This window comes from Muntiacus reevesi, chromosome 14, assembly GCF_963930625.1.
Source record: "Muntiacus reevesi chromosome 14, mMunRee1.1, whole genome shotgun sequence".
NCBI classification, from domain to species: Eukaryota; Metazoa; Chordata; class Mammalia; order Artiodactyla; family Cervidae; genus Muntiacus; species Muntiacus reevesi.
This window is the reverse complement of record NC_089262.1, coordinates 45,343,567-45,371,508: the sequence shown is the minus strand read 5'-3', so window position 1 is coordinate 45,371,508 and position 27,942 is coordinate 45,343,567. Positions and strand designations below refer to the sequence as shown.

The 27,942-nt window shown below is 36.3% G+C and overlaps 1 protein-coding gene across 4 annotated transcripts in view; it reads left to right on the top strand.

The window, feature by feature from the left end:
* The window catches only part of SLC38A9 (solute carrier family 38 member 9), an 85,818-nt gene that overhangs the window by 3,611 nt on the left and 54,265 nt on the right, over window positions 1-27,942 (top strand). For 3 of the 4 annotated variants that reach the window (XM_065905470.1, XM_065905473.1, XM_065905471.1), the window contains exon 2: window positions 12,266-12,412. In XM_065905470.1, coding sequence (XP_065761542.1) covers window positions 12,300-12,412 — 113 coding nt within the window. In that variant the 5' untranslated portion in view covers window positions 12,266-12,299. Of the gene's footprint in view, window positions 1-12,265; window positions 12,413-27,942 lie in introns of those variants that run through there. The other variant, XM_065905474.1, reaches the window with a different exon arrangement.

Genomic DNA, 27,942 nt, shown 5'->3' with positions numbered 1-27,942 from the left:
AAAACCTTGACCATATTTCTGCATTCAATTCTCTATTTAATGAAAATTCCATTTTTAAAACAAATTGTGATGGGCAATAAAAATTGGTTACCATACAGTAATGTGGAATGGAAGAGATCATGGGGCAAGTGAATCAACCACACCAAAGGTTGATCTCCATTCAGAGAACATGATGTTGTGTATATGGTGGGATTGGAAGGGAGGTCTCTACTATGAACTCCTGGAAAACAGAACTATTAATTCCAACAAGTACTGTTCCCCATTTGACCAACTGAAAGCAGCACTCAAAGAAAAGAATCTGGTATTAGTCAACAGAAAACACATAGTCTTCCATCAGGATAACACAAGACTGCATATTTCTCTGATGACCAGACAAAACCTGTTACAGCTTGGCTGCAAAGGTCTGATTCATCCGCCGTATTCGCCAGACACTGCATCTTCAGATTTCCATTTATTTCAGTCCTTTCAAAATTCTCTTAATGGAAAATTTTCAATTCCCTGGAAGATTGTAAGAAGCACCTGAAACAGTTTCTTGCTCAAAAAGATAAAAAGCTTTGGGACGATGGAGTTATAAAATTGCCCGAAAAATGTCAGAAGGTAGTGAAACAAAATGGTGAATGTTATTCAGTCACTAAGTTGTGTCCCACTGTTTGCAACCCCCTGGACCCCTGCACAGCAGCATGCCAGGCATCCCTGTTCTTCACTATTTCCCAGAGTTTTCTCAAGCTCATATCCGTCAAGTCTGTGATGCCATCCAACCATCTCATCCTCTGCTGCCCCTTCTCCTGCCTTCAGACTTTCCCAGCAACAGGGTCTTTTCTGCGATGAGTCAGCTCTTTGCATCAGGTGGGCAGAGTATTGGAGCTTCAGCTTCAGCATCAGTCCTTTCAGTGAATGTTCAGGGTTGATTTCCTTTAGGATTGACTGGTTTGATTGCCTTCCTGTCCCAGGGACTCTCAAGAGTGTTCTCCAGCACCACAGTTGAAAGCATCAGTTCTTTGGCGCTCAGCCTTATCTATGATCCAACTCTCACATCTGTACCTGACTATTGTAAAAACCATAGCTTTGACTATATGAACCTTTGTTGGCAAAATGATGTCCCTGCTTTTTAATATGCTGTCTAGGTTTGTCATAGCTTTCCTTCCAAGGAACAAACGTCTTAATTTCGTGGCTGCAGTCACAGTCCACATTGATTTTGCAGCCCAAGGAAATAAAATCTGCCCCTGCATCCACTTGTCCCCCATCTACTTGCCATGAAGTGATGAAACCGGATGCCATGATCTTTGTTTTTTGAATGTTGAGTTTTAAGCTGGCTTTTTCATTTCCTTTTCACCCTCCTCAAGAGACTCTTCAGTTCCTCTTCACTTTCTGTCATTAGAGTAGTTTCATCTGCATATTGGTGAATATGTTGCAATTGGTGAATATGTTGTTCAATAAAGTTCTTGGTGAAACGATGAAAAATGTGTCTTCTGTTTTTGCTTTAAAACCGCAGGAACTTTTTGGCCAACCCAGTACTATAAATTTGCTTTCTCAAAGAATTGTGAAAACAGGTTTCTGAACCTGGAATGGAAAGGACTGACATTCTTTGAAATATGATGATGCTCATGGTTAATACCTTTTAAAAGACGTTACAGGAACTTCCTTTTGTTGTTCTCTATGTTCTTTTTGTGGAGATAATATTTCAGCATAGGTATTAGCAAATAAGTTATTAATAAGCTGTTTTTGTCTTGAGACCCCATACTAAAACCAATCTTAAATGATTAGGGTCTCATTATTAAATGACTTATCTTTGACGTTAATCTTGCATCTGGGACTTTGTTTTAAAGGTCAGAGGACTGAATGAAATAGAAGTTGAGTATGTCTGTTTATGTCATTTTGTGTATTTAGTTTCCTGTACTAGTGTTAGTCTATGACAAAAATAATGCTTTGGAATATTTAACAGTTTAGTCAATCATTAATAGCACTATCCTGTAATATTAGCTATGAAACTCCAGTTCACCTCTCAACCTAATTCGTCAGATTTTAAGATATCTTATAGTTCTTATCAAGACTTTCAAAAAAGATATTAAATTTCCTTTGAGACAGCTTTCTGGGGGAATTTAAAGTTGAGGCAACTGAAAATTATCAATTTTCTTACAATTCTTCATATTTATTTGAATATTATTAAATTTCTGAAAGGCACTGGGAACTTTGGATTTGAACTTTGAACTCATTCATGATTTATTTTAAATCATTGAAATATCAGTTTTGTACTTGTTTGGAATAAAAGGCTAATTTGACAATGCAAATTTCAGGTTTGCTCAGGAAAAAAAGATAGATGTTTGTGATTAAACTGGAACTTTTATGTCAATTCCTGAATATCCTTCATATTTTCCTCAACCCTGATTACTACTTTTTATTAAAGCTGACTGAAATTTAAGAACCTTTCTAGATTTTCCTCTTTTCTGGTTTCCTAACATTCAGTAATCAGTGGAACTATCATCTCTGGGAGTTAAAAGAATCCTGTTTGTAAATTCAGCCACATCCTAGTTTAGTTTAGGAACCAATACAGTGGAGAGCATTGTTTAGCAAATGGTCAGAACCGTGTAAGTGTAACCATGTATTTCCACCATTGTTTAAGCAGGTGACTTTTTTCCCTACTCTGACTTGGTTATTGACTTTTCCTCTGTTTCACTGCTGCTAGAAGGATTATTGCTGTCTGAGGAAATACCTAGGGCTTCCCTGGTGACTCAGACGGTAAATATTCTACCTGCAATGCAGGAGACTCAGGTTGGATTCTGGATTGGGATGATCCCCTGGTAAAGAAAATGGCTACCTACTCTAGTATTCTTGCCTGGAGAATTCCATGGGCAGAGGAACCTGGTGAGCTATAATACACGGGATCACAGAGAGTCAGATATAGTAACGAAATGCCTAGAGTTCCCCTGGTAGCTCAGATAGTAAAGAATCTGCCTTCAACATAAGAGACCCAGGTTCGATCCCTGGATTGGGATGATCGCGTGGAGAAGAGAATGGCTATCCACTCCAGTATTCTTGCCTGGAGAATTCCATGGACAGAGGAGCCTGGTGAGCTATAGTCCACGGGGTCACAAAGAGTCAGATATGATTGAGTGACTACCACCTACTTACTTACTAAGGAAATATCTAGAGTTTCCCTGGTGGCTCAGTGGTTAAGAATCCACCTGCCAGTGCAGGAGACCCAGGTTCAGCCCCTTGGTCGGGAAGATCCCTTGGAGAAGGAAATGGCAAACCACTCCGGTATTCTTGCCTGGGAAATCCCATGAACAGAGGAGCCTAATGGACTACTTGTGTCCATTGGGTCACAAAGAAATCAGACACAACTTAGCAAATAAACAACAGTGTTCCATTGTACATATACCACATCTTCTTTATCCATTCATTCATCTGTTGATGGACACTTAGGTTGCTTCCAGGTCTTGGCAGTTATAAGTAATGCTGCTCTAACCATTTAGGTACCTATATCTTTTTGAATTAACGTTTTCTTTTTTTTTTTTTTTCTTTTTTTTTGGATATATACCCAGAAGTGGAGTTGATGAGTTATATGGTAGTTCTATTTTTAGTTTTTCTGAGAAGTAGCCATACTGTTTTCTACAGTGGTTACATCAATTTACATTCCCACCAACAGTGTATAAGGGTTCCCTTATATCGGCATACTCACCAAGACTTGTTATTTCTTACCTTTTTGATGATAACCATTTTAATGGGTGTGAGGTAATATCTAATTGTGCTTTTGAATTTCCCCGATGATTAATGATATTGAGCATCTTTTCCTGTGCTTGTTGGCCATCTGTATGTCTTCTTTATAAAATGTCTATTCAAGTCTTCTGCCCATTTTTAAATTGGGTTGTTTGGTTTTTTTGTTGAGTTGTATGAGCTGTTTATATATTTTGAATTTTGACCCCTTATCAGTCATACCATTAGCAAATATTTTCTCCTGTCTGTCTGTTTTGTCACTGGTTTCCTTCGTGTTCTGCAAAAGCTTTTAAGTCTGAATAGGTCATATTTATTTTTGCTTTTATTTCCTTTGCTTTAGCATTTGTTGTTCAGTTGCTCAGCCACGTCCAACTCTTTGTGACCCCATGGACTGCAGCATGCCAGGCTTCCCTGTCCTTCACCATCTTCCGGAGTTTACTCAAACTCATGTCCATTGATTCAGTGATGCCATCCAGCTGTCTTGTCCTCTGTCATCCCCTTCTCCTTGCTTTAGCATACAGATAAAAAAAATACTGCTGTGATTTATGTTAGCATGTTCTGCTTATGTTTTCCTCTAAGAGTTTTATGGTTTCCAGTCTTATATTAGGTCTTTAATCCATGTTGAGTTTATTTTTGTATTTGGTGTGAGAAAATGTTCTAATTTCATTCTTTTACATGTAGTTGTCCAGTTTTCTGAGCACCACTTTTTGAAAAAAATTCTTTTCTCCACTGTATATTCCTGCCTCCTTTGTTATAGATTAATTGACTATTAGTACATAGGTTTATTTCTGTGCTTTCTATCCTGTTTAATTGATCTGTTTGTCTGTTTTTGTGCCTATGTCATAGTTTTGATTTTTATTATTATTTGTTTTTGTAGCTTTGTAGTATGGTCTGAAGTCAAAGAATATTATTCTTTTGACTTTGTTCTCTTTCTCAAGATTATTTTAGCTATTCAGGGTCTTTTGTATTTCCATACAAATTTTAAAATTATTTTTCTATAGTTCTCTGAGAAAGGCCCTTGGTATTTTAGTAGTGATTGCACTGAATCTGTGGATTGCCTTGGGTAGTATGGTCATTTTAGCAGTATTAATTCTAACCCATGAACATGGTATATCTTTTCATCTATTTATGTCATTTTCAATTCCTTTCATCAGTGTCTTGTAGTTTTCCAAGTACAGGTCTTTTGCCTCCTTAGATAAGTTCATTTCTAGGTTTTTTTATTCTTTTTTGATGCAGTGGTACATGGACTTATTAATTTCTCTTTTGAGTAATTCATTATTAGTGTATAGAATTAACAACAGATTTCTGTATATTAATTTTGTATACTGCAACTTTACTGAATTCATCAATGACATCTGGTGGCAGTGTAGGATTTTCTGTGTGTAATGGAGGTTCCATTATAGGTTGTTATCTTTTTTCCCTTAGCTACCTTTTTTTTTTTTTTTTTTTTCAGTGGGTTTTGTCATACATTGATGTGAATCAGCCATAGAGTTACACGAATTCCCCATCCCGGTCTCCCATCCCACCTCCCTCTCCACCCAATTCCTCTGGATCTTCCCAGCCCAACAGGCCCGAGCACTTGACTCATGCCTCCCACTTGGGCTGGTGGTCTGTTTCACCACAGATAATATACATGCTGTTCTTTCGAAACATCCCACCCTCCCCTTCTCCCACAGAGTTCAAAAGTCTGTCCTGTACTTCTGCGTCTCTTCTTCTGCCCTGCATATAGGGCCATTGTTACCATCTTTCTAAATTCCGTATATATGTGTTAGTATACTGTAATGTTCTTTATCTTTCTGGCTCACCTCACTCTGTATAATGGGCTCCAGTTTCATCCATCTCATTAGAACTGGTTCAAATGAATTCTTTTTAACGGCTGAATAATATTCCATGGTGTATATGTACCACAGCTTCCTTATCCATTCATCTGCTGATGGGCATCTAGGTTGTTTCTATGTCCTGGCTATTATAAACAGTGCTGCGATGAACATTGGGGTGCACGTGTCTCTTTCAGATCTGGATTCCTCAGTGTGTATGCCCAGAAGTGGTATTGCTGGGTCACATGGTAGTTCTATTTCCAGTTTTTTAAGAAATCTCCACACTGTTTTCCATAGTGGCTGTACTAGTTTGCATTCCCACCAGCAGTGTAAGAGGGTTCCCTTTTCTCCACACCCTCTCCAGCATTTATTGCTTGTAGACTTTTGGATAGCAGCCATCCTGACTGGCGTGTAATGGTACCTCATTGTGGTTTTGATTTGCATTTCTCTGATAATGAGTGATGTTGAGCATCTTTTCATGTGTTTGTTAGCCATCTGTATGTCTTCTTTGGAGAAATGTCTGTTTAGTTCTTTGGCCCATTTTTTGATTGGGTCATTTATTTTTCTGGAATTGAGCTTCAGGAGTTGCTTGTATATTTTTGAGATTAATCCTTTGTCTGTTTCCTCATTTGCTATTATTTTCTCCCAATCTGAGGGCTGTCTTTTCACCTTACTTATAGTTTCCTTTGTTGTGCAAAAACTTTTAAGTTTCATTAGGTCCCATTTGTTTATTTTTGCTTTTATTTCCAATATTCTGGGAGGTGGGTCATAGAAGATCTTGCTGTGATTTATGTCAGAGAGTGTTTTGCCTATGTTCTCCTCTAGGAGTTTTATAGTTTCTGGTCTTACATTTAGATCTTTAATCCATTTTGAGTTTATTTTTGTGTATGGTGTTAGAAAGTGTTCTAGTTTCATTCTTTTACAAGTGGCTGACCAGTTTTCCCAGCACCACTTGTTAAAGAGATTGTCTTTTTTCCATTGTATATCCTTGCCTCCTTTGTCAAAGATAAGGTGTCCATAGGTTCGTGGATTTATCTCTGGGCTTTCTATTCTGTTCCATTGATCTATATTTCTGTCTTTGTGCCAGTACCATACTGTCTTGATGACTGTGGCTTTGTAGTAGAGTCTGAAGTCAGGCAGGTTGATTCCTCCAGTTCCATTCTTCTTTCTCAAGATTACTTTGGCTATTCGAGGTTTTTTGTATTTCCATACAAATTGTGAAATTATTTGTTCTAGTTCTGTGAAAAATACCGTTGGTAGCTTGATAGGGATTGCATTGAATCTATAGATTGCTTTGGGTAGAATAGCCATTTTGACAATATTGATTCTTCCAATCCATGAACACGGTATGTTTCTCCATCTGTTTGTGTCCTCTTTGATTTCTTTCATCAATGTTTTATAGTTTTCTGTGTATAGGTCTTTTGTTTCTTTAGGTAGATATACTCCTAAGTATTTTATTCTTTTTGTTGCAATGGTGAATGGTATTGTTTCCTTAATTTCCCTTTCTGTTTTTTCATTGTTAGTATATAGGAATGCAAGGGATTTCTGTGTGTTAATTTTATATCCTGCAACTTTACTATATTCATTGATTAGCTCTAGTAATTTTCTGGAAGAGTCTTTAGGGTTTTCTATGTAGAGAATCATGTCATCTGCAAACAGTGAGAGTTTCACTTCTTCTTTTCCTATCTGGATTCCTTTTACGTCTTTTTCTGCTCTGATTGCTGTGGCCAAAACTTCCAACACTATGTTGAATAGTAGTGGTGAGAGTGGGCATCCTTGTCTTGTTCCTGATTTCAGAGGAAATGCTTTCAATTTTTCACCATTGAGGGTGATGCTTGCTGTGGGTTTGTCATATGTAGCTTTTATTATGTTGAGGTATGTTCCTTCTATTCCTGCTTTCTGGAGAGTTTTAATCATAAATGAGTGTTGAATTTTGTCAAAGGCTTTCTCTGCATCTATTGAGATAATCATATGGTTTTTATCTTCCAATTTGTTAATGTGGTGTATTACATTGATCGATTTGTGGATATTAAAGAATCCTTGCATTCCTGGGATAAAGCCCACTTGGTCATGGTGTATGATTTTTTTAATATGTTGTTGGATTCTGTTTGCTAGAATTTTGTTAAGGATTTTTGCATCTATGTTCATCAGTGATATTGGCCTGTAGTTTTCCTTAGCTACCTTTAAAATTTTTTCTTCATGATTCACTTCTGACAGTTTTTTGTTGTTATTTTTTATGGCTTTATTGGGTTTTCATTGCTGTATGGGCTTTCTCTAGCTGCAGCAAGCATGAACTGCTCTCTAGTTGTTGTACAAGGGATTCTCATCACTGTGGCATGCATGCCTGGGCATGTGGGCTTCAGTAGTTGTGGCTCCCAGGATTTAGAGCAGTCTCAATAGTTGTGGTGCATGGGCTTAGTAGTTCTTTGGCATGTAAGATCTTCCTGGATCAGGGATGGAACCCATGTCTCGTGCATCGGCAGATGGGTCCTTTACCACGGAGCCACCAGGGAAACCCCTTTTGACAGTTTTAATATGACGTGTCTTAGAGAAGATCTTTTTGCATTGAGGTAATTAGGTGTTTTCCTAGCTTCATAGACTTGTATATCCAGTTCTTACCACAGGCTTGGGAAATTCTCAGCTATTATTTTTTAAATAAACTCTCTCCCCTTCTCTCTTTTCTGGGATACCCAATGTCCTAATGTCGTCCTTCCTTAAAGAGTCAGTCAGCTCTTGTAGAATTTTCTGATTTAAAAAAATATCTTATTTCTACTCCTCTCCTACTGGTATTATTTCTAGATTTCTATCATCAAGCTTGCCAATTTTGTCTTTTATCCAGTCTGCTCTATTTCCATTGCTTTGTAATTCATTCTTCATTTCATTTATTGAATTCTTCAACTCTAGAATTTTCAGTTAGTTCTATTTTAGAGTTTAAATCACTTTGTTAAAGTATTACTTCTGTTCATTAATTTTATTCCTGAGCTCATTGAATCTGCCTTTCTGAGTTTTCTTGTAGTTTGTTGAGTTTCTTCATGACAAATATTTTGAATCTGTTTCAGTTAGGTCACAATATTTCAATACTTTACATTTAGTTTTTTGAGAATTGTCATTTTGTAGTGCAGTGTTCGGAGAAGGCAATGGCAACCCACTCTTGTACCCTTGCCTGGAAAATCCCATGGACAGAGGAGCCTGCTAGGCTGCAGTCCATGGGGTCGCGAAGAGTCGGACACGACTGAGCAACTTCACTTTCACTTTTCACTTTCATGCATTGGAGAAGGAAATGGCAACCCACTCCAGTGTTCTTGCCTGGAGAATCCCAGGGACAGGAGCCTGGTGGGCTGCCGTCTGTGGGGTCGCACAGAGTCGGACACGACTGAAGCGACTTAGCAGCAGCAGCAGCAGCAGCAGTGCAGTGTTACTGTGGTTCACGGTGCCTAATGAGCTGTTTCTCCACAGACAAATTTCAAGTGGCAAACACCTTTTTGCTTGATTATAACAGATTCAATAGATTAGAAGTTAGAGGCCTTTCTTCTGTTTTCCAGTAAGTGGTGCACAATCTTTTGGCTTCTCTTAACTGAACTACCTGTAGTTATCTTTGAATCTTCACTCTCCGTCCTCCGTCACCTCTGTTGGCAGTGTTACCCTGGGCACTCAGTACCGCTTCTTGTGCCTCCAGGGTTGTTGGTGCCTTGCCTTCTGCTATAGCCAGGATGGTGCTCCCTTACTTCATATCCAGGATCTCCTGAATTACAGGCTCTGACATTGCAGGGGGAGGGAGAAGAGAGAGGCACCTATGCTGGGTGAAGTGTAAGGTTCTCTGTCTTGGCCTCTGTGTTCATGGCGGCTGCTGAGGCAGGAGTCGTGTGCCCACCTCCCTTGCTGCTATCCAGTCTTTTGGGGCTGCAGTCTCAGCTGCTAAGCTGGAGGGCTAGGATTACAGGCACCACCATCACCCTTCCCTTGGTCTCTCCCTCCCTCAGTTTCCCCCTCTTCTAAATATTCTATCTAGTCTGCTCACTCTTAGATGTACAGATGTGTGGAATTCTCAAGCATCCTAGTGTGTCGGGTGGAGGCACTTTTGTTGTGTTATAGATGTGTTACTGGTCGTACTTTGAAAGGAAAAGATAAAGGTAGCTTTTTATTCTACCATGTTGCCAGCATCCTCTCTTCAGCTTTTAAATATATCCATTGAGTTTTAAATTTTGGCTATTGGCTATTATGTTTTGTTTTATTATTTTTTTCCTTTGTTGTTATTTATTTGGGCCTACCTGTTCACTCTAGTCCTTTACAAACATGCTTTTACTTTTTGAAAATATCCACTTTTTCCTTTATTTGTTTAAAGGTAGGAAGCATAATTGTTTTATAATCTTATTCTGATAAGAAGAATGTGGTTGAAGCCTTTGTGAAGCTATTTCTGCTATTTCTTCTGGTTCTCACTAATAGCATTTTGTTTCTTTATATGTTGGTTTATTTTTGACAGTGTATTGTTCATTGTTCTTGAAAAATTGTTTGCAAGCCTTTTTTGAGGCCTAGGATCAGTGTTTTCTGGATCCTCAAAGAAAAGATTTACATTTGCTTCAGCCAGTTACCTATAAGCTCTACCAAGCAAGTAACCTGAATTATGTTCATAGCTTTAAGTGTTCTTTGATCACCTTGCAAATCCATGAGGTGCAGTTTGTAATGTATAATATTTCCCTCTACACAGACACACACACAGAAACATACAAACACACACACACAGGCTGTGGTCAGTGTCAAGAAAACTTGTTTGCAATTCTCTTGTGAGGGAGTGAGGGACTTTTCAGTTCAGTTCAGTCGCTCAGTTGTGTCCGACTCTTTGCAACACCATGGACTGCAGCACGCCAGGCCTCCCTGTCCATCACCAACTCCCGGAGTTTACCCAAACCCATGTCCATTGAGTCAGTGATGCCATCCAGCCATCTCATCATCTGTCGTCCCCTTCTCTTCCTGCCTTCAATCTTTCCCAGCATCAGGGTCTTTTCAAATGAGTCAGCTCTTTGCATCAGGTGACCAAAGTATTGGAGTTTCAGCTTCAACATCAGTCCTTCCAATGAACACCCAGGACTGATCTCCTTCAGGATGGACTGGTTGGATCTCCTTGCAGTCCAAGGGACTCTCAAGAGTCTTCTCCAACATCACAGTTCAAAAGCATCAATTCTTTGGCACTCAGCTTTCTTTATAGTCCAACTTTCACATCCATACATGACCACTGGAAAAACCATAGCCTTGACTAGACGGACCTTTGTTGGCAAAGTAATGTCTCTGCTTTGTGATATGCTATCTAGGTTGGTCGTAACTTTCCTTCCAAGGAGTAAGCATCTTTTAATTTCATGGCTGCAGTCACCGTCTGCAGTGATTTTGGAGCCCAAGAAAATAAAGTCAGCCACTGTTTTCACTGTTTCCCCATCTATTTGCCATGAAGTGATGGGACCAAGATGCCATGATCTTAGTTTTCTGAATGTTGAGCTTTAAGCCAACTTTTTCACTCTCCTCTTTCACTTTCATCAAGAGGCTCTTCATTTCTTCTTCAATTCCTGCCATAAGGGTGGTGTCATCTGCATATCTTAGGTTTTTTATATTTCTCCCAGCAATCTTTATTCCAGCTTGTGCTTCATCCAGCCCAGCGTTTCTCATGATGTACTCTGAATAGAAGTTAAATAAGCAGGGTGACAGTATACAGGCTTGATGGACTCCTTTTCCTATTTGGAACCAGTCTATTGTTCCATGTCCAGTTCTAACTGTTGCTTCCTGACCTGCATACAGGTTTCTCAGGAGACAGGTCAGGTGGTCTGGTATTCTCATCTCTTGAAGACTTTTCCACAGCTTATTGTGATCCACACAGTCAAAGGCTTTGGTGTAGTCAATAAAGCAGAAATAGATGTTTCTCTGGAACTTTCTTGATTTTTTGATGATCCAGTGAATGTTGGCAATTTGATCTCTGGTTCCTCTGCCTTTTCTAAAACCAGCTTGAATATCTGGAAGTTTATGGTTCACATATTGTTGAAGCCTGGCTTGGAGAATTTTGAGCATTACTTTGCTAGTGTGTGAGTTGAGTGCAATTTTTCAGTACTTTGAGCATTCTTTGGCATTACCTTTCTTTGGAATTACTTCCTGTTAACTCCTAATCTGATGGTGAAGCACTCTGTAGTCACAGCTGTATTGAAAGTAGGGATGGGGGTGATTTCTTACTACATTCATTCCTTCCTTTGGATGAATTTTGGGGTTTGTCTTTTATTTCCCTGCTATTCCACAAGATGTTGAAAACCCCAGCACAGTTTCTCCTGGCACAGCGAATACTTTCACTTCAGAACGGAACCAACTTGTTCTAGCTACTTACTTTCTAGGTCCCTTAAATTCACCTACAAATGGCCTGCTTTTCCTTACTATTTAAAAAAAAAAATTTTTTTATATTTTACCCAGTATTTTCAGTTGTTTTCTGCTGGAAAATGAGCCCAGATAGTCTAATCTGTTTTATTACTGGAAATGGATTGCCTTGTTTCTTTTTTTATTAAGCTGAGAAGTAAGTAGTAACTCCTTTTCAACTTAGCAAGTTTCTGATAATATGAGTATTTTAGGCATATATCTCATTTAAGATATCTTCAGCAAATTCCTGTGTTTTTTTATTTCTTATACATGCAAATGTATTACCTATCAGTAGTAAAATAATTCTTATGTTAAACTTTATATTATTTCTCTTTTCTGATTTATTACAGGACTGACTTCTTTAGTGCCTAGAGTCTGAGAAAAATGGCAAATATGGATAGTGATTCCAGGCATCTTCTCATCCCTGAGGGAGATCATGAAATAAATCCTGGACCTATGAATATCCAGTTTGATTCATCAGATATAAGATCTAAAAGGTAAGTGTTCAAAATAAAACATTTATTTCAAAATTAAGACTTTTAGTTATTAAAATAGAACTCATTATAACCAAATATATAGAGGTTTTATTATAAAATATCTAATTTCTTACAGGATCTGTATATTTGTATATAAAAGGGAATATATATGAATACATTTTCTTACTTGTATTTGACTTTTTAGACTAAACTCCGTTATCTCTGTCAGGGATGGCTGAGGTAAGTTTTATGAATATGCATGTGACTCATTTAACAAATACATATTGATTGTCTGATCTGTGCAACGTATTACATGAAGTCAGGCTTCCCCGGTGGCTCAGTGTTAAAGAATCCACCTGCCAATGTAGGAGATATAGGTTCGATCCCTGGGTCGGGAAGATCTCCTGGAGGAGGAAATGGCAACCCACTCAAGTATTCTTGCCTGGAGAATCCCATGGACAGAGGAGCCTGACTGGGTACAGTCCATGGGGTTGCGAAGAGTTGGACACGACTGGGCAGCTGAGCACAAGTATGGGAAGTGCTGGGAACAGAACAGTGAAAATAATTCATGATCCTTACCTTCTCTGAGTTTAAATTCCAGCAGGTAGTTGAAGATAATCAGAGTTTAAAATTTATTTCATTCCTTACCTTGAAAATCCAAAAGAATCCACTGAAAAATTATTATAAATGCAATTTATAATAACAATTTATAAAAAAACAATTCAGTAAGGTGGTTGTTTACAAAGTAGGCAAAAATCAATAGCATTCTAATAAGAAAATATAATGGAGAAAAAGATAAGATACATAGGAATAGCCTTAAGAATGTGCAAAATCTATATGAGAGAAACTCTAAAATACTAAAATAACAGCACAGTGTTTATTCAAATCTGAGGTGCTGATTAAAAGTTGTACTAGTTTTGGTTCTTTTTTTAAAATATAAAACTAACATAAACTGCTGCCCATACCTCTGATGCAACAATTTCTTAGAACTTAGAATTTTATTTTTGTGCTTACTAGAATTCTAGTGTGATTATAAAATTGAAAATATAAACAACATGTATTGGTGTAAATATTACAAATCTGATTCTTCACATACAGTCTGATTCTTCTGATTCACTTTTTGACTTGCAGTCATCAAAAATCATTATTTTTTCCTGCTCACACAAAATTGTCCTTATTACCATTAAGAGTATTGATAGTATAGTATTTCTTGAAAGAATTTTCTTCCAAATCACTGGCACTTTTTAGTTTTGATGCTTGCACTTTCCTGATCTTACCAGAAGGTGTCACAAAACATTTTCTAACAACACTATGGCTCATATTTCTTCCTTACTGCTGCTGCTGCTAAGTCACTTCAGTCGTGTCCGACTTTGTGCAGCCCCATAGACAGCAGCCCACCAGGGTCCCCCGTCCCTGGGATTCTCCAGGCAGGCAAGAATACTGGAGTGGGTTGCCATTTCCTTCTCCAATGCATGAAAGTGAAAAGTGAAAGTGAAGTCACTCAGTCGTGTCCGACTTTTCGCGACCCCATGGACTACAGCCTACCAGGCTCCTCTGTCCATGGGATTTTCCAGGCTAGAGTACTGGAATGGGTTGCCATTGCCTTCTCTGATTGCTTCCTTAAATGGTCTCTAAATGGTTTGATCATTGAAATGACCACAGGTGACCTGTCATACCACCAGGAGCAGTTATCTTCATGACTGCCATCTGGCTGACAGTGATTAAAAGATGTCCTGGATTATTATTAGATGCATCCATATTTTAGAAAGGACTAAATGTGTATGTTAGAGTTAATAAGATATTACATGTAACAAAAAGGGATATTCTGTTCTCAGTATGGAAGACTCTAAAATACAGTGTCATGCTCTTTAAATTTTAACCCCACAAAATTAATGTGATCTGCCCCTCACCAAAAAAAATGCCATCAACCAATGCCAAAGTTTACATGGCCCAGCAATTTCACTTCTAAACATTAATTTGCAGTGTCAAGTAGTATATGTACAAAGTTGTTTGATGCACTGTTTTTTAATAATAGCAAAAGATTGAAAACAACAAAAATGTCTTCTTATAGGACTGGATAAATTATGGCACCTTGATACAATGGAATATTTTTCACCCATTAAAAAGAAAGAAGTGACTTTATTACATATCAAAATGGAACAAGTCTTCAACTTATTTTGTCAAATGAAAAAACTGTGAAGTGCAGAGCAGTCAGTGTATATAGCATACTGCTGTTTGGGTAAAGACATTAACAAATTATATATAATGTAAATATATATAAATGAGTCCAGGGCAGTAAATAGGAAACTGTCAGAGTGTTGTCTCCTCAGAAAGAAACTGCTGGAGGTGGGACATGTGGCAGTTACTGTTAGGTAAATACCCAACTATTCAACAACCCCACCTATTCCTTGAACTTCTGTTTTTCAGTTTTCTCTATTTCCTCTTCCATTTCTCCCAGGACCTGGGGCTTTCTTACTCATCTCTGTGTGCCAGTTTTTCTCAGGGAATTCACTCAAAAAGTCCCTCTAGACAATGCTTTGTAAATTATACTTTTTCTTCCTCCCCTTATTTACTATTGCTTATCTATCCTATTTGTGCACAAGCTTGTTGTCTGTTTAATGTTATGATGGCAAAAAAATGCTGATTTTGTTAAGGCTCTAAGCAGTTTCCAATCCAGGAGATGAAAGAGGATTGATTTAAACTATTCTTGATAATCCTGCTTCCATTTTCCAGATACTTTTTTTTAGTCTTTTTTTTAGCAGCTTGAGCAGTATGAAGTTTATCATATGAGAAATGTATCATTGTCATTTAAAGTGGCCATCAGAGAAGATAATGAAATGAATCTTGTAATTTTCACTTGTATGTTTAGTATCAGTGAATAGAAGGACTAATGAATACTGATTAAATGCTCAGAACTTTCTTGAAACCTCTAAATTCTATGATAAATAATTGATCACTGTGACAATAGAACATAGGTCATTAAAGTGCATTCCACTGCAATAGGTTGGCAGGAGTTCAAACAGTTCTCTGAGTATTTAACCATTTAGATTAATGGAAGTATATTTTCTATAATGAAATTTGTCAAAATAAGAGGGAATCAACTATTTTCAATCATAGGATAACTGTCTAGGTAAGCAAGTCTTAAGAAAGGCAAATTTTTATAGGACTTTAGCAGTAGTGAATGCTAATTTTCATGTGAAATAATTTCAGGAACTTATTTGATGAGGGGAAAAAAACAGGAATATCTTAAAATATTGTTATTTCCACTAAAATTTGGGTTATTTCATTTTATATACATAAATCTCAGATACACTGTATTTTTTAATTTGTTAACTTTGAGAAAATTAGTGTTAATTTAGCCTTCACATATTTGTGAAATGATGAAGTATCCTTTATACTTTTTTCTAGTATACATTGCAGTAAATACAAAGGAGTTAAAATAGCATTTATCTTTGTGCTACCTAAAATCATGTTTCATATAGCCACACTTTGGGAAACTGTCTTCAACTGTTAGAATAAAAAAAAAAAAATACATTTGATACTTTTAGATTGCTTATTCTTAGTTTAATTTGTGGTTGACTCTGTCTCTTCCACTAGGTGGCAATCAAAATCATGTTCCAGTTCAAATATAAAAATTTTAAGAAATGCTTGGGACTGAAAACGTGTTGGATCTGCTTATCATTTTGGTGGACTAGGGGTCTGATTAGACTTAGGTAGATGAAGGAGCTTGTCACTGTAGAGGAACCATACATGTCACAAGCATCTGGATCATTTGGAGAACTTTTACAAATTACACAAATCCACATTTCTCTCTGCATGCCTCCCCTCCCCTCTCCTATTAGTTTTTCATCTGATTTGGGGTGAAGAATGTGGGTAGGGTGACAGAAAGGTTTAGAAACTTGTACTTGATATATGTCTTTGGCAATCACTGGCCTTAGAGTTTGTTTTCCTGCTTTTCCCAGACTTTCTGGTAACCAGATATTAGAGCTGGTATTCAGGATTGCTTCATGCTCTGCTGCTGCTCTGGGATTATAACCTTTGGGAGTTGACCCTCCCAGCCAGCCTGAAACCAAATTGGGATTTGAACTTCCCTTTTTCAGTTTTCTCAAACTCTGTTTCCTCTTCCACTTCTCCCAGGACCTAGGGCTTTCTTACTCATCTCTGTGTGCTAGTTTTTCTCAAGGAATTCACTCAAAAGTTCCCTCTAGACAGTACTTTGTAAATTATACTTTTTCTTCCTCCCCTTATTCACTAATACTTATCTATCCGGTTGGTGCCAGCTCTGTTGTCTGTTTAATGTTATGATGGCAAGCAATCTGATGTGTCAAAGACCTAGTCTATTACTTTTTCATGACTATTTGTATTTTAATAAGGAGAATTCTAGAAATATAAAAGCCTAACCTAAGGATTAGATTTTTCTAATAACATTTCAAGTACTCTGGTAAGCCAGTGGGGTAGAGGTAGATATTTAAAACAGGCAGTATTCTGGGTGCCCTTCAAAGATACCAAGCATGCTTATGGCCCCTATTTCTTTAAAGTGTCTGTTTGTTTGCCCATGTGCAAAGTGGTCTCTCTCACTTTCATCTGTCATTAATCCTGTCACTAGATAGCAGCCTGAATTGACTCTTTTTGTTTTCTGTGGTCTGAGAGAGAGAGAGAGAGAGCAAGTGAGCGAGAGCGAGCAAGCACATAACAAAGTGAAGAGTTTATTAAAGTGTCCTAGGCCAACAACAGTGATCGGAAGTGATTATTTGATTATTGAGGCTCGCATTGTTTCATAGTTGGGGATTTATACAGATCTAGAAAAGTAGTTTCTAGAAAAAGTAGAAAAGTAGTTCCAGGAGAGTTGGTTTCCAGAGCTGTGTAATTGAATTTTGAGGAACTTGCCATCCATGTTAAATAGGCAGGACCAGGGCCCTTGACCATGTATCAGTGCCCTGGAGCTGAGGACCAATTTGCTGATTGTGTATTATATCTTTTGTTCCCTTCCCTCTCCTTCCTCCTTTTTCCCTTCTTCTTGCCTCTCTTCTTTCTCTCCCTCTTTAGTCTTCTTCTCTCACCTCTCTTCTCCCTACTTTCCACCATTATTTTTCTCCAGTGGAGCTCTTTTTGCTAAATGCTTAAAGAGGGCAATCCTGGCCATGGATTTCGAGATGCTTTAAATCGATAACTATGGACTTTGTTAGAATGGGATCTTATTTCGAATTTCATTGGAACCTTTTTATTCTCTCCAGTTCATAGGTTCTTTTACTTCTGCCAGTCTTTCCAGATGTCTTTGTTTGCTTAACTATCCTTTTGCATTTATATCTGCTTTCCTGAGGTGCTTCCATTTCTTTCCCTAGATCTGTCTGTCCATCTGATTTTGCTATTTCTTCCCTTACCTGCCAACTAGTTCTTTATTTTCTTCCCTATCTTCCTCCCTCATTAACATTATTTGGACGAATCTGAAAAAAGAGGGAGCCTAATAATGGAGCGTGACTGGTGCTCGTCAGGGCCAGTCAATCAAGTGTGTTTTGTTGGGAGGAGAGAGTGTGAAGAGTTGGCCTAGCATTTTTCTCTGTCTACTCAGTTCTACTTAGTGTTATAACACCTCCAAGCATATAGTTAAAAAGGATTTTAGTGTATCAACCCCCCCCCCAAAAAAAGTGCAGTGGGCTGCAAATAAGAAAAGAGTTTATGGTGGGGGGGTGTCTTAAAATTATAATTCAGGAGACACAGATTTGGGTAATCCTGAAAGCGTGTTCTGAGAAAAAGAATCAGGGGCTTATTATAAAAACAGAAAACCATGAAATTGTTAAAAATTGCCTGGAAAAAATTGTTATTCATCCTTAAGGAATCACGAGTTGTTTTAGGATAGGGGTCCTAGAAGTAAATAGACTGGTTATTTTCGGGTAAGGATCTGATAAGTATCTCGAGTTTCTGGCATATGTTCTAAATAACTTGCTTATCAGGTCAAAAGGTCGGACTCCATCCAGGCTGAGACAAGTATAACTCATACTTCCTTAATGGCTTCCTGGCTCCCTTTCAGAAAGCTCAAAAATACCAACTCCATTTGGATTTTCCTTTCATAAGTAATTATATCATTACTGCAAAAGCAATGAAACCCATTGCAAACCCATTCAATTTTCTTATTAAAGAAAATTAAAACTCCTTTTAACAAACAGACAATATCAAATATTTTTAATTGGAGGCACATGAAATTTAGGGATCTTGTCAAAAGCCTAATGGATGACTGTAGCCCAAAGATAAGGAATTGATATAAAAGTAACATACTGAGATTATGTATCTTTGGCTTGCCTGTTATGCTTTAGTCTTAGTCTCAAATTGTCTCCAAAAGTCTACTATATAATTTTCCTATGGCTTCTTGTTTTAAGATTTCATCTTGTAATCTGTTCTGTATTCCTTTGTCCCCAATTGTAGTTTCTAAGGGCTTTTAAATTTTAAGAGATAAGTGAATGCCTCAACATTTCAAGCTAAGAAATACTTTTCTATAAAGTGATATAGAAAATTACTTTGGTGCTATACTTATTTTAAAAAGTTTGATTAATTTGCAACAACATCACACTTCCTCATTTTTTTTCTATTTCAGTTAGCTTAAAATTTAACTTGGCATGTATCACTACTTCAATTAAGGTTATTTCTCTTTTATCAAATTCATATCTGACTTGTTATTTATTCTAACACTAGTTTTTATATCTACCAATGCCTCTGTGTTGTTTTTTTTTTATTATTATACTTCTTCCACAGAATGGCTTCTAACCTTCTCTTAAATCCTGGCTTATTCATTATAAATTGATGTAGCTGTTGGTCTTCATCCTGTCTTTGAGTGTTGTTATGCCCTAGCTCTTATATTAAAATTGTTGTTACTTTAGTATGTTACTTTCATTTTGTTTCTCTTTTATTATAGTTGGTTCAGAGGGTAAAGCGTCTGCCTACAATGTGGGAGACCTGGTTTCGATCCCTGGGTCGGGAAGATCCCCTGGAGAAGGAAATGGCACCCCACTCCAGTACTCTTGCCTGAAAAATCCCATGGACAGAGAAGCCTGGTAGGCTATAGTCCATGAGGTTGCAAAGAGTCAGACACGACTGAGCAACTTCACTTCACTTATTATAGTTAGAGAATTATTTTTATAAATATTTTCTGTTTTATTTCAGCATTATTGAGGCATAATTGGTCTGTTTTATTAAGGCTAGTAAATTTGGGTGTTAAAAATAATTGCTTGAAAAGAGGGCATGATCCTTAAACATTGCTAGTGGAAATGAAACATGATATAGCCCCTCATTATTCCTTCCAGTTTTATTGAGATATTATTGACATCCAGCAGTTTATAAGTTTAAGCTGTACACCATAATGATTTGACTTACATCATGAAATGATTATCACAATAAGTTTAGTATACATCCATCATCTCATGTAGATACAAAAATTTAGAAACAGAAAAAAATATTTTTCCTTATAATGAAAACTCTTAGGATTTACTCTCTTAACAACTTTCATATATAACATACAGCAGTATTAACTGTATTTATCATGTTGTACATTATATTCCTCATACTTATTTATTTTGTAACTGAAAGTTTATACGTTTTCACTGCCTGTCTTCTTCCATTCCTCATCTCTACCCTGCCTCTGGTAGAGTCTTTATTTCTATGAATTTGTTTGTTTTTGAAGTATAATTGACCTGTAACACAGTTCATTCCTCTTATACAGCACAGTGATTTGACATTTCTGTGCATTTTAAAATGATCACTTCAGTAAGTTTAGTTACGATTTGTCACCATACAAAGATACTACACTGCCTTTGTTTCCCATACTATTCATTTCATACCCATGACTTCTTTTGCAACTGGTATAGCCACTTTTGAAAACACTGTGATAATTCCTAGAAATGTTAAATATAGGATTATCATTTGACTTAACAATTCTACACCTAGGTATATATTCAAGAGAATTGAAACATATGTCCAAACAAATATAAAGAAATGTCCATAACATTTATAATAGCCAAAAGTGGAAGCAATCCAAATATCCATCAGTTGATATATGTATATAAACCAAATGTGGTATATCCATACAACATATTATTATTTGACCATAAAAAAGGATTAAAGTGTCAATACAATATGTATGAACCTTGAAAACATGTTATGTAAAAGAGGCCACACAAAAAAAGACATATATGATTCAATTTATATGAACTATCTAAATTAGGTAAAGACAATAGAGACAGAAAGCAGATTAATGGTTGCAGATGCTGGCAAGAGGAAATAATGGAACCTAAGATTTCTTTTTGGAGTGATGAAAAGTTCTAAAGTTGATTATGATGGGACTTCCCTGGCAGTCCAGTGGGTAAGACTCTACACTTCCACTGCAGAGGCACAAGTGGTGCCCTTGATGGAAGAACTAAGATCCCACATTCTACATGGCATAGCCAAAAAACAAAAAATTGCTTTTGGTGCTTGAGGGAGAACTCCATGAATGTTCTAAAAACTATTGAATCACACATTTGTGGGTAAATTTTACGGTATGTGAATTAATATTTTAATAATCTATCATTTTTAATAAAGTATTTTTATTTTATTTATTTTTTAAATTCTTTGGCCGTGCCATGTGGCATGTGGGATCTTAGTTCCCAGCCAGGAATCGAACCCATGCTCCCTGCAATGGAAATGTGGAGTCTTAGCTACTAGACCTACTAGACAGACTGCCAGGGAAGTCTTGTTAATCTATTCCTTTTTTTTTTTTTCAATTAAAGAAGGCAAGGGAGATTTTTGCTGATGACAAAGGCAGACTAAGGAATTTGGACCAACCAACTGCTGAGATTAACTAGAAAAACTTACCCGCCCCCACAATTTTTTTAATGTGCCTACAGACATAGGAGAACTGATAAGACAAGAACAATAGGATCTAGATCTTGAAGAAGGAGGGCACCAAGAAAGGGAAGTGCAGCATTTCCTCAAGAGTATCTGCCAATTTAGTTTAAGTTTATTAGCTGAGAAGCTACTAAATTGACAGAGCTTTTGACAGCTTTACAAGGCTACAGGGAGAAAAATTGGAATTCAGTGCTCATTAAAAGTAAGCAGGCCCTGTGCAAACTTCAAGTTGAAAAACCTAGAAATATGAATGAACTGGAAATAGAATGATCTTCTTTCAGAGACTGTAGCTCAACTTTAACTCATCTCAGTTCCTAAAATTGAATTAAGGTAATCTAGGTCAGCTAAGTGTCTTAAATTGGCTCCCCAAAGCAAATGTATATCCTTTCTAAAGAAAATAATATTATTCTAAGGCTTCAACTTACTTATACTATTTTCTGTATACTAGAATTCCATTAAGTACAATGTCAGGTACTTAAACATAGCTAGGCAGAGAAGATAAACCAACATGATTAGAAATTAGAGACTTGATACACAATAAAGGCTGACAGATGATCTAGATGATGGAGTTATCAGAAACAAATTTTTAAAGACTATGTTTAATATGTTCAAGGAAACTGAAATAAGATTGAGAATTTTGGCACTGGCTAAAAATATAAAACAGAACCAAACTCGTAGAAAATGTTTGCTGAATAAAAAAAAGGGCCCAGATGGAAAACCTGGGACCAAAACACAGAAAACAGTAACCTAAAGTAAGAAATCAGTCCATGATGAAAACAAATCAAGGCAAGGATGTAGAACAATAGGAGTGATTATGCAGTACTAGAGTACGTGTGAATTAGTATAATCACTTTGCAAGAGAGTTTGTAATTGTCTGCTAGCATTTAATATACACTATTTGTAATCAATGAAAACATTTCACCAAGAGACATGTACAAAAATATACATTATAAGTTATTCATAAGGGTGCCAAACTGGAAACAACCTGGATACCCACCAACCAGTTATGGTTAAATAAATCATATTTTCATGTAGAGGAATATTAAACATTTATGAAAATTATCAATCTACAGCTGCAAACAAGAATACGGATGAACCTCAGAAAGATAATGTTGGCAAAAGAAGCTAAACAGAAAAACACATATTGTGTGATTACACTTTATATAAAGTTTAGAAGCAAGTAAAACTAATTTCATGTTTCTGCGCACCTGAGTGCAGAGTGCATGTATGTGGGTCTCTGCTTATCTGAAAATATACTAGAATGTTAACTGATTATTTCTATTGGGTGATTTTTATTTTCTTATGTAGCATCTGTATTATCCTCAATATAAACAGTGTACTACTTTTATAAAAAAAAAAGCTTATCCAGAAAATATAGCATTCCTATAATCTCATTTTCTTACAAACAGTTTTTAAATCAACTGTACTTCTGTAGGATGATAAATTTATCTTTTTTCTCTAAGGGTAGATCTTGTTTTGTTCTTATATAGAGAAGGTTCTGGAAAAAGACAAAAGCATAAAGAAACATATTCCCATCACACAGAGGCAAGTGTCATTAAAGCATTTTAGTATATTTTCTCCTATCCTTTTCTATGATTTTTTAATGAGATCATATACTATATACAGTTTTAATTTTTTTAACTTTTTCAATTTAAATTTTTATTACATGCTGTTGTTACTTCTGCAAAATATTCCTTAGTTATCTGCCTGCCTACCTGTTTCTTCTCCTTGTCTGCTTCTGTCCCTTGCTATTTCCTTTCTCCCTTTCTTTTGTTCTTCTATCCCTTCCTTTTGTCAGTAAACATTCACTAAGTTCCTTTTGGTGCTAGACACTCTGGGGAAGGAGATAGACACTCAGCAAAAGTAATAAAAGAGAGGTTATAAATATTTGGTATGTATTTATATATATGTATATTATATACATATATATCATAATATATGTATACACACATATATGTATATATACACACACACATATATATGTTTTTTCAACTCAGTACTCATTTTTAATGAGAAAAAAGTACTGATTTAACCCATCCTGATCCAGCAATACCAAGAACCCATGGGATCATATCCCAGCAAATAACTATGCTATAGGGTCTGGCTAAGTTCAGCAAAGAATAGAATGAGGTCATCTGTGGTACTAATGGATAGGTGCTTTGGAGGTTTCTGTGCAGGCGTTTCTTGAAGAACTTTCAGTGGTCAAGTGCAGGGGTCAGCAAACTTTTTTTCTGTAAGGGGCCAGATAGTAAATATTTTAGGGTTTGTGGGCACATGCACTCAGTTTTGCCATTGTGGAATGAAAACAGCCATAGACAACACGTAACTGCATGGGCCTTGCTGTGTTCTGATGAAACTTTATTGATAAAAACAGACCATGGGCCAGACTTGTCCAATCTGACTGTAACTACCAACCTCTGGTCTGCAAGGAGGGACTGGACTTAGGTGTAAGCAACTGTAGGGACTGGTACTTCCGACCCCTAGGGTACTTCTTGCCTTGCTTCTGGAGAAGTTAAAAAAATAAGGTCCACTCACCTTAATTTCTCTCCACCCTCACAGTTGCTTCTAATAGTTGTTCTCATCAAAAGAGCCTTTTGGATAATAAAAGAGTCTGCAGCCTCTCCCTGAACCTCAGGCCTCTGCAGCAAATCTAGAGTTCTTTGGCAAGGTCACCTAAGGGTTTAGCTGCCATAAATTCTAGGGATTATGACTGAAGCTAAAAATGATAAGTAAGGAGAAAGTACCAGGTTTCAAGGAATTGTAAAAAGTTTTACAATAAAAATTATCCTTAAGGATCATTGAAATGCCCCAAAAAGCTATGATCATTTTTCCATATTAAGACTTATTTCTAAATATCATTTTATATAAATGCATGTTATTTAAATATATCATAATTTAACAGTGTTTATTAAGCTGTTCATAATTTTAACTATTTTAAATAATGCTTTAATTAGCAGCTTTCTATATGCCATATTTATACCATATTTTGATTTCTTCTAGTAGAGTTTCAAAAGTATAATTATTAGAATAAAAGGATGTAAAGCACAATTAAAGTTTTTTTTTATATATTACTATGTAGCCAAATTGTTATCTAGAAAGGTTGTGCAACTTTGTACTCGCCATCTATGTGTGGAAGTTCCTGTGTCAGAATCCCCTTTCTAGCACTGTTTCTTTTTCACTAAATTGTTTATAAAACTTTCCTGTATGTAAAATTAGTTGATAAGAGCCAGTTGGCAGCAGATTTCATGTTGGACTGTTGCCTTTATCAGACTGTTCGGTTATTTTGGGAGTGGTTTGCTAAGTAACATGGCATACAACCAACAGTGGATTCTGGTCAGGTACAGTGTTTGCCATTTGGGTTGAAGGCTGGTTTGTGTAGACCATTTGTTGCTAGTGTCTTTCTAGTGGCAAAGCAGAAGTTCTCTTAGCTGCTTTACCTTTTTTTTTTTTTTTTAATCTTATTTGGCTCCACCAGGTTTTAGTTGAATCATGCAAGATCTTCAGTTGTGGCATCCAAACTTGTAGTTGCAAGTGTGTGGGATCCCACACATGTAGTTCCCTGATCAGAGATCAAACCCCCTGCATTGGGAGCGTGCAGTCCTTAGCCACTGGATCCCCAGGGAAGTCCCCCATTTACCTTTCTTGAGGGTCATGATAAAGATTTCTAAAGATTGATAAGTTGTTGTTGTTGTTGTTCATTTGCTAAGTTGTGTCTGACTCTTTAGGACACCATGAACTGTAGTATACCAGACTTCCCTGTCCTTCACTATGTCCTGGAGTTTGTTTAGATTCATGTCCATTGAGTCGGTGATGCCCTCCAACCATCTCATCCTCTGTCGCCTTCTCCTCTGCCTTCAATCTTTCCCAGCATCAGGGTCTTTTCCAATGAGTCGGCTCTTTGTACCAGGTGGTCAAAGTATTGGAGCTTCAGCATCAGTCCTTCCAATGAATATTCAGGGTTGATTTCTTTTAGGATTGACTGGTTTGATCTCCTTAGTATTCCTTTCTTAAGTTATGGGAGAGGAATAAGAGCAAGGCTCTTTTTCTCTGTTAATCTGTTTAAAGAGTAGATGAATTTTTTGTGTTTTCAATTTGTAGTAACAAGGTAATGAAGAAAGCAATTCTAGTGTTCATCTGAAGAATCATAAGTATATATCAAAAATAAGACTTGTCTCAATATATATACTTACTGAAGTATTTCATTACATTTCCAGCTTTTGAGGAAATTTTAGTTAAAATGCTGGCCTGGCAATTTTCTTTTCCCCTGCTTTTTTTCTTTTTTAATGGGGAGTAATTAGGCTTTGAAACTAGAAATTTCATTTCTCTTTCAGAAATTCTTTTGGTAGATTTGTGTCAGAAGGAGAATAATAATGGGTGTGACATTGAGGGTTGAAGCCTGCAATGTCTATAATTTATATTATCACATATGTATAATTAATATAATTATAACTATATAAATAAGTATATCTTGGTTATAATTTATAATTAAGACAAATTCTTTTCTTCAAAAAATTAATAATACTCTTACTTTATTGCAGTTAAAGAAATTGAGACAATTTGGAACTTATTTTGGCATTCTCATAAAATAAGTGAAAGGAAGAACTGCTTGGAGAGTGTGCCCTCTTGGGAATTTTTCCCGCATTCCTAGTCTTACTTTGTAGAATGTCACTCACGGTGTTCTGTTTGAACTGCTTTTTCTAGAGAAAATAGGATGGGGTGGTGGTGGTGGTGTTTTTTATATCAACCTAGAGAAAAACTAAAGAACTGTTAGGTTTGTATATACTTACAGGTGCTTCTAGCATCTTAACTTTGTTGAAAGCTCCTGCTATTTATATAATTCTTTTGGCCTCATCCCAGTGCTGATACTAAAATTAAAACAAACAAAAAAACCCTTACATTTATTTTATTGATAATTTTGTAGCCATGAAAGAAGAGATTGTTTTTAGCACAGTTGAATTAAAACAATCTATCGGTTTTTAAAAACCAAAATTTGAAAGCATGAATTGCACTGAAATAATTTGTAAATTCATTCTTAGCAGCATCTGTATTTAATTAAACTGTATAGTCCTGAGAATTAATATTCAGGTCAAGTTCTTTGTCCATGTGTCATTAAGGAAGATTTTACTTGCGGCTAAGTAACAGCCTAGAATTTTAAAATAAAGAACCCATAACCTTCAGCCAGGTGTTTATCAGCATTTACTTTTTTCATCATATCATCCTCATCACTTAAAAAAATAATAAGCTGAAAAATTGGAACTGTGTATATTTATATGTGTGTATATGTACTTTTTTTCTTTTTGTTTCATTTTTTTGTATGTGTACTTCTGTATTATGTATATTATAAAACACAAAAATAGAAATTTAAAAATTATGTAATGATCTTGATAGAATTAACTTTGAAGAAGTGAACCTCACTCAGTTGTATCTGACTCTTTGTGACCCCATAAATATACAGTCCATGGAATTCTCCAGGCCAGAATACTGAGTCAGTAGCCTTTCCCTTCTCCAGGGGATCTTCTCAACCCAGGGATTGAACTCAAGTCTTCTGCATTGCAGGTGGATTCTTTACCAGCTGAGCTATCAGGGAATCCCAGTAGAATTAACTTTAAATTTTATTTAACAGTACATTAAAACTTTTGTTTTTACTTTATAATGTTAACCATAACAATAGAATATGCTTTATTATTTTTGAAAATCTTATAACACTTTGCCACAATAGTAATTCAAGATAATTTGAAATTCATTTCTGCTCATCCTATAATATATGGTAGTTTTTATTGAAATTTTCCTGGTAAATTTTTACCCTTCCCAATATGGCTCAATCACATTTAGTGAGTGCTGTGCTAGTTTTGTGTATTCTGGTATTCCTTGTTATTAATATTTTTAAAGCCCCAAATACTCCTATTTTTATTGGTTTAATACTGTTAACTTGGAAACAACCAGTAGCGTTGTTCACCTTTCTTGGTTCTCTCTCCAGTCTATCCTCCCACCTCTCCTCTCTGTCAAAGAAAAAAAAAAAACCACACTGATTTAGAGAGAGCCTTCAGAAAGCAGCCAATCTCTTTCCGGAGGGGAGGGAGAAATGAACAGAATCATCCTTCTCAGGTTAACTGGAATTAATATCAGAACTGTTACAAGCCAGTAGCTTCTTGGCCAGAATGGAGGAGCTACCTCACTGGTCTGAAAGCACCATTAGAGGGGAGCCAGATGCTTCAGGGTATCCATTTGGAAGGTACTCTGATGAGAACGGTACAAAGGAGAAAGAAGCACTAGATACACTCAGATCTAATCATTTACATTGGAATTATAACTTTACAATGTTTTTTATACTTTTTATGCAAAATGTAAATTTTCATGTTTGAAATAAATTGAATGTTTAATGTCACTGACTTTTAGCCATTTTATACTCTGAATACTTTTTAGTGAAGATATTAGTATTAATATTTAGTATTATATAAAATAAATACCTAGATACTGGTGTTGTCATTTGCTTCATTATTACAATTTTTACTTTGATTTTTTTGTGTGGTTAATAACATGTTCAAAGACCATTTACATTCTTTGGAAGTTCTTAAACATTAAAAAAATTTTAATCCGTGTGTATAAAATTGCAGTTTTGAGTTTTTATTGGTGATAGACATTATTTTCAACAATAAAATAATGTAACAATGGAAACA